This window comes from Ochotona princeps, chromosome 12 (assembly GCF_030435755.1).
Source record: "Ochotona princeps isolate mOchPri1 chromosome 12, mOchPri1.hap1, whole genome shotgun sequence".
Lineage (NCBI taxonomy): Eukaryota > Metazoa > Chordata > Mammalia > Lagomorpha > Ochotonidae > Ochotona > Ochotona princeps.
In genome coordinates, this window is record NC_080843.1 from 10442998 (window position 1) to 10456547 (window position 13550).

The 13550-nt window shown below is 51.4% G+C and overlaps 1 protein-coding gene across 3 annotated transcripts in view; it reads right to left on the reverse strand.

Moving 5' to 3' along the window:
• Window positions 1-13550, reverse strand: part of FARP1 (FERM, ARH/RhoGEF and pleckstrin domain protein 1) — a 213376-nt gene that overhangs the window by 157417 nt on the left and 42409 nt on the right. For all 3 annotated transcript variants that reach the window (XM_058670519.1, XM_058670518.1, XM_058670517.1), the window contains exon 2: window positions 3618-3811. In XM_058670519.1, the coding sequence (XP_058526502.1) occupies window positions 3618-3788 (171 nt within the window). In that variant the 5' untranslated portion in view covers window positions 3789-3811. The remainder of the gene's footprint in view (window positions 1-3617; window positions 3812-13550) is intronic.

Below are 13550 nucleotides of genomic sequence, written 5' to 3' on the forward strand. Positions count from 1 at the left end.
ATCTCAGCACATGCAAGGCGAGGACTTTAGCCACTCAGCTACCGCACCATGCCCCTGGCTGTTCCAATTCTGCTCAATGCTTATGGACTGGCAAACCAATGGAGAATGGCTCAAGTGCCTGGGTCCCTGTCCTCCATCTGGGAGGCCATTTGGGGAGAGAACCAGCAGAAGGATGATCTTTCAGTCTTTCCTGCTCCTTGTAAATCTGCCTTTCAAATAAAAAAAAAGACTGTCCAAGTTGAACAGCAAAGGTGATTACGCACATCACTACGGAATGAAGATGACTGGTATTCACTGCTGAGGCCTTTCAGGAGGTTAAACATTTCACTAACAATCACAACTTGACAATTCATTCTACTTGAGTGGCAGAGTGGCAGAGGACAGTAAGAGAAGAGAGCTCTTCCATCGGCTGGCCCACTCCCCTGGTCACAGACCAAAGATGGGAGCCTCCATCAGGGTCTCCATACAACTGGCAGGCACCCGAGTACTGGGGCCGTCTTCCACTGCCTTCCCAGACACATTAGCAGGACCCTGGATCAGAAGCTGGCCAACTGGCATTCTGATAGGGGAAGCCAATGTCAACAGGTGGCTTAACCTGCCAGCCCCCAGTAACAATACCAGGTGTTTAAAGCTAATGCAGAGGGAGGGAGGCAGCTGTGGAGAGGACAGTGTGGGTCTCTGAGCCAGGAAGTGGAAATTAGCACAAGAAAAATGCCTTACCTCCATCCACCACTTAAGACAGTGATACAGAAAGGCCCAGGAAGTCCACTCCAGCCGGGGTAGTGGAGGCATGGTTCACAAAAGAGCATCCCCAACAGGAAATCCCAGGGACTTCCGGCCCAGGGCCTACTCATCTCTGCGATAGATGCCAGTGAGCAGTAAGGGCACCACCGCACATGGGCAAGGACACTTTCAGGGACAGAAGCTCAACAAAGATGGGACATAGAAGGGAAGCCAAAATGGACAGCTGGGTCTCCCACAATCCCAGAGCTGATCATTCTCCTCCTGCCCTGGGCACATGGATGCAGGGGGAGAGGGGTGTCCATACAGGGTAGCGCTGGGGAAAAGAACGGACATGAACGGGAAACCAGCACAGGGAGGTGGGTCTCCCCAATCCCACAGCTCCAACATGGCCTGGCTGCACTGTTCTTACAGAGCCCAAGGCAACCACCAATTAGAATCGGGCCCCGTCAATAAAAATGCCAATATCTGGCTTTCCACAGCAAGCAGAAGGAAACAGCTGTTGCTCACAGTCAGAAATAACATCTTAACCAAAGGAGATAACCAAGAATGGGCAAGGCATGTGCACCGTGAACAAGGGCGCCAATTCCATTTGTAAAATAAACTCACTTCAACACTGCCACCAAGCAATTACTGCGCACCTCTGATGTGGCAGGTACCGCTCAATGCTGGGGATCAGGGACTCCCCAGGCAAGTCCCCTCCTTGAGAGGCCAGTGGGCAGTGGCAGGTGCACGGCTGCACTGCTTACCAGCCTTCTGAAGCTCTCAGGATGTGCCAAGTTGTTTAGACGCTTCTTCTTGCGCAGTGCATGATCGGGTTTATCAGCAGCCTGGTTTTATCAAGAAGCAGTCAGATCTAGATGGAGACTAAGAAACCTGCCCAAGCTGAGCATGTCTCAGGAGCAGAAGCTGGGAGCCAAGCTTGGCCCCACTCTGATGAGTGAGTGAACACAGAGGAGACGGACAGGAGGGAGCAGAGAGGCCGGCATGCCTGAGGAAGCAGCCGTGGGGGAAAAGCCGAGAGGGCCTTCCACGGTAGTTATGGGGGTGAAGGAGAAAACGCATAGGCAATGTGCACAGTGGGCTAAGCATCTGCTCGGACACCTGCGTCCATGCCGTCCCAGCTACTCCCTGCTTCCCATCTGTCCCAAGAATCACTGCAAGACTGCCTGAGTATCTGGGTCCCTGCCACCCTGGGGGGACCTGGGTAGGATTCCCGCTGCAGGTTTCCGCCTCCTTGTTGTGGGCATTTGGGAAGTGAACCAATGGAATGGATGGAAGCACTTTCTCGCCCCCTCTCCATCACTCTTGTTTTTGAGATAAATAAATCTATCTAAATAAATAAATACAATGGAACATTATTTCTACTATTACTTCTCGGGCAGGATGTCCCTAAATGGTTCCTGGCTAAATAGGAACAGAGTCTTGACAGGCTTTCGTTTCTAGAAACTTAAGAACTGTGGTTGGGGATGGGGCAGCAGCCCTCCTTGCAGCCCGTGTGGACATAACAGCTGACTCCCAGCCCAAAGAGCACGCCCGAGCTAGATGGCTGCAGCAGGCATCAGCTCAGACGCCCTTCACACTGCAACCAAATACCTCACTCAACCGGTCTGGCAATGAAGAGGAAAAATGGGGGGTGGGGAGGAATGTTCCAGAAGGCCTAATCTAAGCGGACAGCAGGTGTTCTCCCCCATGTCTTTTGCAAGTCCAGAAATTAGGCATGGCTTTGTTCACTGGAGTGTGAAGACACTCCCAAGACCTTGAAAGATATGAATTCCACAACCAGAAATTAAGAGTGATACAAAGGTGGTTTGCAGTACGCCATAAATTGGTAGGTGTAAGTGAAGCAAGTCTGAGTCTGGCATTTATCTTTCTCCAAGACACTCGATGTTAATTCACACTCTGAACAATGTGTTGTGAAATAAATATAATTTACTGAATCATATCCCATAAATGATGAAATGATAGGTTCCCATCGCTAATGCAGACTATTAAATTTCAGTCACCCTAGCCAACAGAATCACAGATTGTCTCCACTTTAAAAACAGGTGTGTGTTCCCAAAGTTCACTGGCTGCTGGGAATTCGAGTTTTTTTTTATTTCACCCACCACCATCAGAGACAGTGCTCAATGCCCAAAACAGAACACAGAAAACTGGATGCAGGGTGCCTCGGGAGAGAGATTTCAGGACCCAAGGACAGGGGAAAAGCCCGATATGCAGAACGGCCAGGTTCACACAAGGCCTGCCCCACCTCTGAGGGGAACCAGAAGTGTGGGCTGAGGCTGCAGGCTCCTTCCCTGGGTCACCTCTGGCCCTAGGAGGGCAAGCCTGAGTCAGGGCCTCTCTGCTCTTCCATGCCCCAGGCCTCTGAAGCCACCGATGCAGTCCCTTCCGGTTCCAGCCATGAACACACACTGCTCCCCACCAAGAGTGTTCTCATAAGTCTCCCTACCGGCGCTGCTTTGAAAAGCAGATGAAACTGGGCTGCAACCGCAAGACCAGGCTTCTTCCAACCCCACCATAAATGCGTGCTGTGGATCTATGACACACATCTGCATTTATGTTAACTGTCACACACCATCCTGACATGGAAGTCCACATACATTATGCACTCAGACGCACATATACCTTTGCCCACACGCTACAGATATTTATGGTGGACAACCACAGGAAAATATGAGGGACACGGCTGTTTGAGTGGTTCATGCACACGAGTTAGTTCAGAAGCAGAATGGGTGGGCGATGCAGGATGGAGGCAGGGGAGTGAGCACACAAGCCCGACATGGCCTTGGTCACGGAGATACAGGAAGCAGGTAGGCTCCAGGCCACACGGGGCTGCCTACACACTGCAGGTCACAGACACATCCCTGACTTACTGGCACTTCGAAGGCCTCCTGGGTGTCATCCAGCATCTGGATCTTGATGGACATCAGTTTCCCTGACGGGGTGGGGGGCGGCTTCTGTCCTTGCTCCAGGGTACTGACCCCCGAGTTCTCGGGAGCGCCCAGTCGGGATCCCGGGGTAGGCTTCTGCTCTATCTCCCCCATGATGAAGGTAGCTTAGGCGATCTCTGCGGGAAAGAAAAAAGGCACATCAGAGAGGAGGCTCATTTAACCACCCAAGTCACAGACATCCGTCACCTTGGGCCCTTTGTCAGAGTGTCCCAGGATCACACAGAGAGGCGAGCAAGCTCTCCACTCCCTGTGCGGGAGGCCAGGGAACCGCCTCTGCTGCCTGCACCTGCAATGTCACCTTTTCGCATTTACACAAACATGTTTGCAGGCTTCATCCCTTTGCATGCATTTGCATATTATCGCATAGCTTATCCTGCAGGTTCCCAGCGTGGCAGACTCAACGTGTGCGCCACACATTCACACTGGGGCTGCCCTGGGCCCGGCAGGACGGTGCCAATGGAGAATACACAGGGAAGATGAGCAGGGCCCGGGCCCGTGAATGTTCGCTGGAGAGGCCAGCGCACTGCACAAGGCATGGCAAAGAGAGAGTGGTAAACGCACTCTCTATCTCCAGAGGAAACACATCCCAGGCAGAGTTCTCTCCACTGCTCCCACAACAACCTCCCAACGCATGGCTTTCCTGCAAACCCCCATGCCCCAGAATCCTCTCCGCGCATGATGGACAAGTTCATGTCTGGAAAACCAAGTAATGCTCTTTGCTCCCCTGAGAGCCCGCCAATTCCAAGACCCACCATCCTCTCCCCTCTCCTCCTATCACAGAGTTCATGGGGGCTGAGGGGTAGGTCCTCCCACCTGGGGCCCTCTCGGGTTGAAGGCTCTGCCTCCACTGCCTGGAAACTTGGGCTGCCTGAAAACTCAGCTCAAGGGCACATCCCCAACTCCACGGCTAGGGCTCTAGTGCTGCGGTGGACGCTACACTGAGGACCCATCAAAGGCACCCCCTTGGGGTGTGGGGAGTCCCACTACACTTGCCTTTTCATCGGTCCCCGCAGCACTGGGCTCACCCTAAAGTGGGACCCACAGGGCGTATCCCATGGCTCAGCCCACCCGGCAACAAGAGTGAGTCAGCACTGCCTGAGTTAACAGGCTGGTCATTACGTCTGTCCTGCAGCCGAGCCTTGCAAGTCCAGGGACACAAGAGCTAAGATGTTGAAGAGGATGGCAGGCAGGAAGGAGAGGGATTTGGTGCCAAGAGATGAGGCTCAAAATCATAAGGATGGATGGCCTGCATGGATGGCCTCTCTCAGAAAAATCCCTGGCCCTGTAAGCAGAGGGTGGCTACTGGGATGAGAGCGATAAATGGGACATAGCTGACACGGAGGGAAGTTTAGCAATTCATGTGAGCAGGAGAGCAGACCATGTGATCCAGAACAATGGGAGGGCAGGGCTAAGGCAGTGGCTGACCAGGTGTGTAACAGGTGGCTGCCTGGATAGAGGTGATGAAAGTGACCAGGGCAGGTGAGCAAACCCACTTCTGTGGGGAAAAAATTAACCTGACATGGTAAATGGTTAAGCTGCTGGGAGCTGGGAGTGAGAGTTCACCAGCCGAGATCAGGAAGTTTTCAGAGCAGGGAGGAGGAAGTGGAGGTGACGTGGGACAGGTGCGCACCCCTGAAGTCTGTTGGGGTGAGGCAGTTGGCTTTGGGTGGTGTGTGCTGATAGTTACGACAGTGAGTGAAAGGGCAGGGGGCGGAGATGTGCAACCGAAGCAAGACACGAAACAACTGCACCAGGTCACGAAGGGCAACTGAGCAGGAAGGGAGGTCAAGGAAAAGCAACGAGGGACCCCTGGTGACTAAGAATGCTGGGGAGCTGGGCACTTCCGGCTCTGGGTACAGAGCTGGGCGTGGACATCCACTCCTGCCACCGGGAGGCCTCCCAGGGTCACTCTCACGGGGAGGGTTTCCCTGCCCAACGTTCTCTTAACCTTCTCCCCAGGAGTCAGGTGTGCAGAAGTTCCCCCACAATTCCTTGCATCCTCTCCATGAGATCCCTAAGGTTCTCATCGTAGCCCAAGATCTGGCCACAGGTCAACAGAGAAGACCCTGGGCCGTGACATGTCGGAGCTGGGTAGGGGAGTCAAACGAACATGGCCTTCGAGGACGCAGGGAGAAGGCAGAGAACCTGGGGAACACTTATTACTTGTCCATACTTCCCTCCCCCACCAACTTCCCACCTTGGTGAGAATGTCATTCCCATCGTAGTGATCTGTTGGGATCGGAGCCCTAGGAACAGCAAGGAAGTAACAGGGCAGCATGTCTGAGAACCACCCCATCCCTTCCGAAGGTCCATCTCCGATTTCCATGGCACCTTACACCAGCACCTCTGTCATTCTTGCCTCAAGGAAGCGTTTTCCAAGAGCCCATTTCTGATCTGTTTGCTTTCCTGAATCCAGCTACAAGGCTTGCCGATGAGACTACACCGAGTTATCCTACAACCACACATCCCCCAGCACGGGAAACAGATCAGCAGTATTTGTTCCGGAATCAAACGAAGGTGGCAATGTATACACTGTCAAGCTGGAGGTCCTGAGAGGAAATCTTCCTAAACCAACTTACAACACTTCCAGGTATGTTTTCTGCTCACCGCCTCATGAATGAGAATGAACTCAAACGCCAGGGCAAACTATGTCACGGGTGGGCTGCACCTGCCCATGCTGCAGCCCCCTCGGAACCAGCTCTAGCTTATTACTTCTTCCCCACTTCCTTCGGGAAGAGGCCTACATGAGGCCATGCACAGGTCTGGCTGGGCTCCGATGCCCATCCAGGGAGCTGACGGCATACGGGAGGGGCCTAACCTAGGACAGTCCCCCCAGCTAAGTCTTTTCCTTCCCTCTTGCTCACCAAGATTCCAAGTTGCCTGCTTATTCTAATCTTTACCACCTTGGCATGTTTTAAAAAACCAAGCTAACAGACAAATGGACAGAATACAAACCAAGCTGAGTTCACGAGCTACGGACAGTTAATGTCCTTTGTCTTGCTCTTCCAATGATTGCACCCCTGGGCTATTTCTACCCCAGGACGCTGCTCTTTCTTCTTGTTCTCATATTTACATGCACACTGCTGCTGCTGTACATGGAAAGTTTTATTTAATTCAAACATGAATTCAGCCTTGAGCTTGGAGTGGAGCATCCAAAGAATGCAAAATGAACATCCCAGGAATGCTGGTTGGTCATAAACGGGCAATCACAAGGGATGGTTGACATAAAAATTAATAAACCTGGTACTAAGACTCCACCATCCTGCTAAACAAAGCTAAGCAACCTCAAGGTGTGTATCGATTCACGCTTTGGTTCGGCTTGAGCTCCAGAGAACCCTGTGACCTCTGAATTTCTTAAGGGAATCTTTCTCTCCCTGTGACTCAGGAATACACACACCGATCACTTCAGACCTCTTTAACAAGTTCTTAAAGAAGCAGTAACAACAAAGCAGTATGATTTTTAACTGGCCAAGAGAAAAGAGTTGTCTGTCATAGTATCCTGGCTTCAACACTTCCTCTTGGAATTCACCCAGAAGCAATAAGGAACACACAGAAAAATGCACACTGCACCCTGTGGCTACCCAAAGTCACGGGTAGCCCTTGCCCTGAGATGGGAGGAAGAGGTGCCCAGCTGCAGAGCAGGAGACACTGGACAAGACCTTCCGGGCAGCAACATTCAGAGAACACTGGCAGGGACAGCCCAGGCACCAACACTCAGGCGTGCCAAGTGCCAGCACTGGATGGCATGAAACCACACAGGCGGTGGAGGCCACAGAGCCTGTGAGCAACACCGAAGTTCACTACCATAGTCTTGGCAACAAAGCAAAGCCTGAATGACCTTACACACACTCACACATCCCTGCACGACCTTAGGTCACAAGAACTCCTGTGAGCATGGGACATGGCTCCGTGTGTTGGCCCACACAAACCTCTTGGCACATTGCTGGTTCATAAAGAACTTGTCTAGAAACAACATCAAAAAACAAAAAAAATCTTGGAGCCATAAGCACCACAATGCTCCTGGGAAAGCAGCAGCAGCTGACCAGGTCTGGGCTCCTGCACCTGCCTGGGGGCCTGGGTGGAGTTCCCGGGCTCCTGGCACCGGTCTGGCCCAGCCCCATTCATTGAAGCCATTCGGGAATGAGCTAGTAAGTGAAAAAAAAAGCTGTCTCCTTCCCTCTCTACCTCTGTCTTTCAAATAAACAAGTCTTTAAAAAGGGGGCCTTTTCAAGCACGTGGTAAGAAAAAAAAATTGAAAGCAAATGAGGAGTGAGCACCTACAAAATAAAGGCTACTATCAATTGATTAATTTTTTTCCAAGCATGCTGCTATACATCGAACAAAATGAGATAAAATGATGCTGTACATAAAAATGGAAGAGGGCCTCCAACAATTCAGGGAAGTTATGGGGAAACATCAGCAGGAAATAAAGCATGAAGGCCAACACAGGAGGAGGAAAAATGAAAATACAGAAACAGCACCAAGCAGTGAACAGCTAAAGGAAATCCAAGGGTACTGTGAAAAGTGTGGCACACAGAATTAGAAAATAACCTTAATTTTACGCAGAAACCCTCAAAATTCATGCCAAAAGGGACCTTCAAAAAGATCACAGAAAATTATTATGAAAAAAATAGCACGGATAGACTTCTTTCTTCCCACCAAAACAGACATCATTTAATTCCATTATTTAATTTCTCACAAACCTTTTGAAGTACCCTCACAACATACTGGAAAAATGATGCGGGCTTTAAGGGACAAGGCTGAGAAAAGTGGAAGATTCAGGGCAGTGAAGCCACAGACAAGCAAGACAACAGAAGTGAGGTGACACTGAGTTTGCATCCCTAGAGAAACAAAGGATATACAGGAACTTGGAAAACTACAAAAATTAAAGGTGATTTTCCATAACTAACCATCAGATCCTATCTCAGAAAGGAGTGCCACAAAGGACGGCTGCTGAGGCATGTCCTGGGCCACTGGCCAGGCTGCAGCACAAGGATTCGTTAGAGACAGAGCGGCAGTAAGTCGCAGGCCAGCTGGGAAGAGAATGCACCTGCTGGCTGGGCAGCCATCTCAGCAAAGCACTGGGAGGCCAGCCTGCTTCCAGGGCATAGGATTTCTGGGATTAGACCCACATTTTCTCCTTCCCATGCCCTCTTCTTCCGGGATACTGCTGGGCAGAGGGTTTCCAAGGGCTTTCTCAGCAGTGTGACCAGATCTAACCCCCTCCCCGCCCCCCTGCTGCAGGGCTGGGAAGATGTCCGCTGGCCGAGGCTGGGACACACCCACAGGTGAGGATGACTGCTGGTCTAAGCCCAAGGCTTGCTTCCAGTCTCTCATCTCACTCAATCACAGGAGATGCCTGTTGTTTGTCTCCTGGCCTCTCTCACACGCACACAGGCTACCATCCACCGTCCCTCCTAAGCCTGCGGACTCGCCAGCTTTTATAGCGAAGAAGGAATCATCTCAACCGCCAGGTAAAGGTTCAAATGAAAAGGTCAGATTTTCCCACAGCTACATTTAAGACTTAACACCCGCAAATAAACAAAATCAAAACGTTAAATCCAAATCCGTATTTGAACACATGGCCCACTATTTCAAATAGGCAAGACTTTAAAAAAGCATTACCCAAGCCTTTAAAAAAAAAAACAATGCAAAATAAGAAGTGGCAAAGCAATGAGTAACAACTTTTAGTAAACTTAAAATTTGTTTCTATTGTTAAAGGAAGGCTACAATAGCTAAAGTGGGCTATAGATAACTCCTGAAAATGTGGGTGTAACACGCCTGGAAGAAACCGACAGGGCAAAGAGGAGAGGTGATGTAAGTGAGCTCTTAATTCATGGGTTAACCCTGATAACAGAACTTAAATGTCCAAAGATGTACAGATGGTTAACAAGCACATGAAAAGGTGCTCAGGTTCATTAGTCATTAAGAAATGTAAATTACATCCATGAGGAGATGATATTTCACACCCATCGTAACGGCTATCAGAAAAAAGGCAGACAATAACAGGTGCTGTCGGGAACGCGGAAAGACCGGCAGGCACACGGCTGACGGCTGTTCGGAACCGGGCAGGGGGCAACACCGAGCGCAGCACACTGTTTCCTAAAATGTTACTCATAAGCAGAACACAACATGGAATCCAGCAAACTCCTCCCCCGGTGAGGGAGAGATGCTATGCCCAGGCATCTCATCAAAACAAACAGCAAGATGTGGCTACATAGAGACTGCACGCAGATGTTCAGAGCCCAGACACAGCCAAGCAGAAATAACTCAGACTCATCACTGGTGACTGGGTACACAAATGTCCGTAAGGGACTGTTCTTCAGCACCCAAAGGAAACAAAGCGTTGCACACACCACAAACATGGATGAATTCCCAAAACATTCATTAAATAAAAGAGGCGATTGAAAAGCGCTCTCTCTCTCTCTCTCTCTTTCACACACACACACACACACACAAACACCCTAAGGTCACAAGAATTCTTGCTACCATGGGACATGTCTCTGCTTGTTGTCCCATGTGAGGCTCCTGCCAAGCACTTGCCGATACTGCACAACCAGAAAGCGTTTTATCCAGAGGATAAACACCCCAAAAGTAGTCAGATATGGCTGGGGTTTGTAGTTGGCCTTGACAACAAAAGGTACAAGATGGGCGGGGCACTGTGGTGCAGTGCGTGAAGCCACTGCTTGGGCAGCTGGCATCCTGTATCTGAGGGCCGGAGTGCCGCCTCTGCCTTCAGATCCAGCTTCCTACTGATATGCCTGGGAGGCTGGAAGATTCAGGGCAGATGGCCCAACAACTTGAGTCCCTGCCACCCATATGGGAAACTCAAACATCACTCCTGGTCCCTGACTTCAGCCTGGCCCAGCCGCAGCTGCTGCAGCTGCTGTAGCCATTCGGGAGGTGAACAGGCGGATCAACCATCTCAATGTCTCTGTCCTCCATTTACACCTCTCCAGCATTACCCAGACCCTCCTGACACCTGTCTGATCATCCGGGAAAGGCAGACAGGGTGTCAGCTGTAGCCATGCAGACAGGGTGACCCGACTTCATCGCCAAAGGAAGGAAAAGAAAATAAAACTGCAGAAACTCAACCCAGATAGTTTCTCCATCAGCTTCTCCCCTACCGCAGTACAAACAAGGGAAAAAAAGTCTACGGAACCAAGCTCCCTTAAACACACACAGCAATGTTAGCAAAGCCCTTTCACAAAATCTCGGGCAGCAGTTCTCTTTAACATATCCACCGAGGTTACTTGAAAAGTTCACTTCCAGCCATATCATCTTTCTACTGAAATGTCCAAGCCTGCTCAACACTGAGCTCAGGGCAGAGGCTCTCAGCCAGGCACTGCGCGGCCTGCCAGGACCAGCACCCCACTCCTGCTCGGGAAACCCACTCCAGGGGGCCTCCTGTCCTCCACCTATGCCCCAGGGGCTGCGTTGCTGCTCGCTTCTCCCACCTCCCCAGCCCAGCTCCACAATCGCCCCCTGCAGAAAGCACATCCAGACCTTATTTTTTTTTAAGTCTCCAGTAATTCATTTTGCTGACATCAATTTCTTGATGATTCTGACAATTCACCAATGAGACTTGAGCTCATTCCCTTTCTTCCTTGAAATACAAAGGCCAAGAGGGACAAAAACAGAGGAAGGTGGCCGGCTTGAAGACACTCCAGCTTCCGGATTCCCACACTCACAGCCTCCCTGCACAGTCAACAGAGGCACAGTTCTCAGGCTGAGCCGGGCCTGCTCCACTTAACATCACTCTCCCCCATAGCCTAAAGCAAGCCTCCTTCCTCCCCGGGACGGACTCCACAGAGCCTCTCCGGGTGTCGAGGCCAGCACCTGCTCCTTGCCGGCGTGGGCCATGATCAAGGCACAAAAGAGGACTAGAGCAAAACAGCTAATCTAAAGCACGTAGTCATACAACTGCCACTGTCCCCTGGCCGCTCCCGCCAGCACTGCCAGGGCTTCTGTTTCAGCACTTACACGTGGCACTAGAGGGGACAAGATGCAGTGCCACGTCCCATAGAGTTCACAAGAGAGATGTGCAGCCTGTAAGAGCGGACAGGTGCACGGAGGTTGCTGCTGGCAGCCACGGTTCCCCTGACAACGGCTAGCACATAATTTGTAGAAGCCTCAGCAACAGAGGATGTTGCTTCCTCACGAAGAGAAACTGGGACATTCACCTGTCCTTGCGATGACAGGTGGCACAGCGGGGACAGGATGCACTCCACATGCTCAATGTTAGTGTCCCACGTACCTGAGGCTGGCAGGTGGAGGGATCCACACCACCACAGGTGAGGAGATGTGAGACGGGTACCACTCTCCCAAAAATAACAGCCTCAGACGCAGGATGACCATCTCGCGGCTCAGGCTGAGCCACTGCGGCTTTAAGGCATGGCCAAAGCATGGAGTTCTAAGAATTTGACAGCCTGTGTCAGCAGGACTGGGACACAAGGGAGTGAGTGAGACAAAATCCGCAATAATCCATACAAGAAAAGATGGTGGGGACAATGAAAAATGGAGGCGGCGGCACATAGGGGAAATACCCTGACACGAAGCCTCTTCAGAGATGGTGGTCAACTGCGTAAGAGGAAGGTGAAAAGACTCACAAGTCTAGCACCTGAGTGCAAGTGACAGGATGAGGAAGCGCCAGGGGATCTGGCTGCAGGTTAGTGCACGGCACTGGGATGGGGTGTTCCAGAAGCTTCTGAAGATTGCTTCCTCTGCCTGCTGAGCCTTCAGCAGTCCCCAGCCCCACCCCCCCAAACACTTCCTGCAAAATCCCTCACTGCCACGCTGAGTAGAGCGGTTGGGGGGGTGGTGAGGAGAGGGACTCTATAGGGATGCTGGAATGGGCACAGAAAAGGAGTCCGAGGTGGGAGCCGCGAGTGCGCACCAAATGCGTGGCAGAACAAAGGGCAACCACCTGCAGCAGAGGCCAGAGTCCCCAGGTGACAACTTGTCCCAGCTGGATGGTCCCACGTTCACACAACACTGAGGCTGAACATCCACTGCAGCCAAGCAGGGAAGCGTGCAGGTAGGGGCCCGCGCCACAGTGCTCAAGGCACTAAGAACGGGGAGGAAGGAAAATCCACCCCCGAGCTCCGCCGTGATGGCACAGAGACCGTCTCAGCTGCCACAGGCAGCAGCCAGAGCCATCAGCAGCGAGGTAGCCAGTCGGTCCCCTAAACTACTCTTTTAAATGAACAGACTGGAGCCACGGCTTGCGGCAACGGCAAAGATTAGAGTCTACGCCATTTCTGATCTCGCTTCCAGCTCATGTCCCTGAGTTCCTCCCACCACCCACGAGGTGCATAGGGATACAATTCCTGCTCCTGGCTTCAGTCCTGCCCAACCCTGGCTGTGGTCATTTTGAAAGTGAGCCTGCAGTTGGAAGACTCTCTCCCTGACTTTCTCTAGGTCACTTTGCTTTTCAGATCATTATTTTTAAAAGAAGTTTTATTTTCCCAGACATTCGAGAAAGCAGAAGTCCTACATTCTTTTCCTATCAATACAGTCCTGCCTCAGTGTGTCACACTTGCTACAATCAATAGATTGATAGTGACACATCATCAACTGTGACGTCTGGCTTACCCTGGGGTTCGTGGTTGGTATGGAATGTTCTATGGATTTTGGCGGCTGTGACAATCAGGGACCAACCATCACAGCCTCAGCAGGAAGCACTTCACTGCTTGAAAGCCCTCTCCAAGCATTCAATCCTATGGCTTCCTTGACCTGTTCTAGAAACCTAGCATACACTGGATGCCTGCTCTAGAATGCCACTGGACAGGAATCACTTGGAGCTTTTTCCAACTGGCATCTTTCCCTTGATGTCATACGGTGCAGTTTGATCAC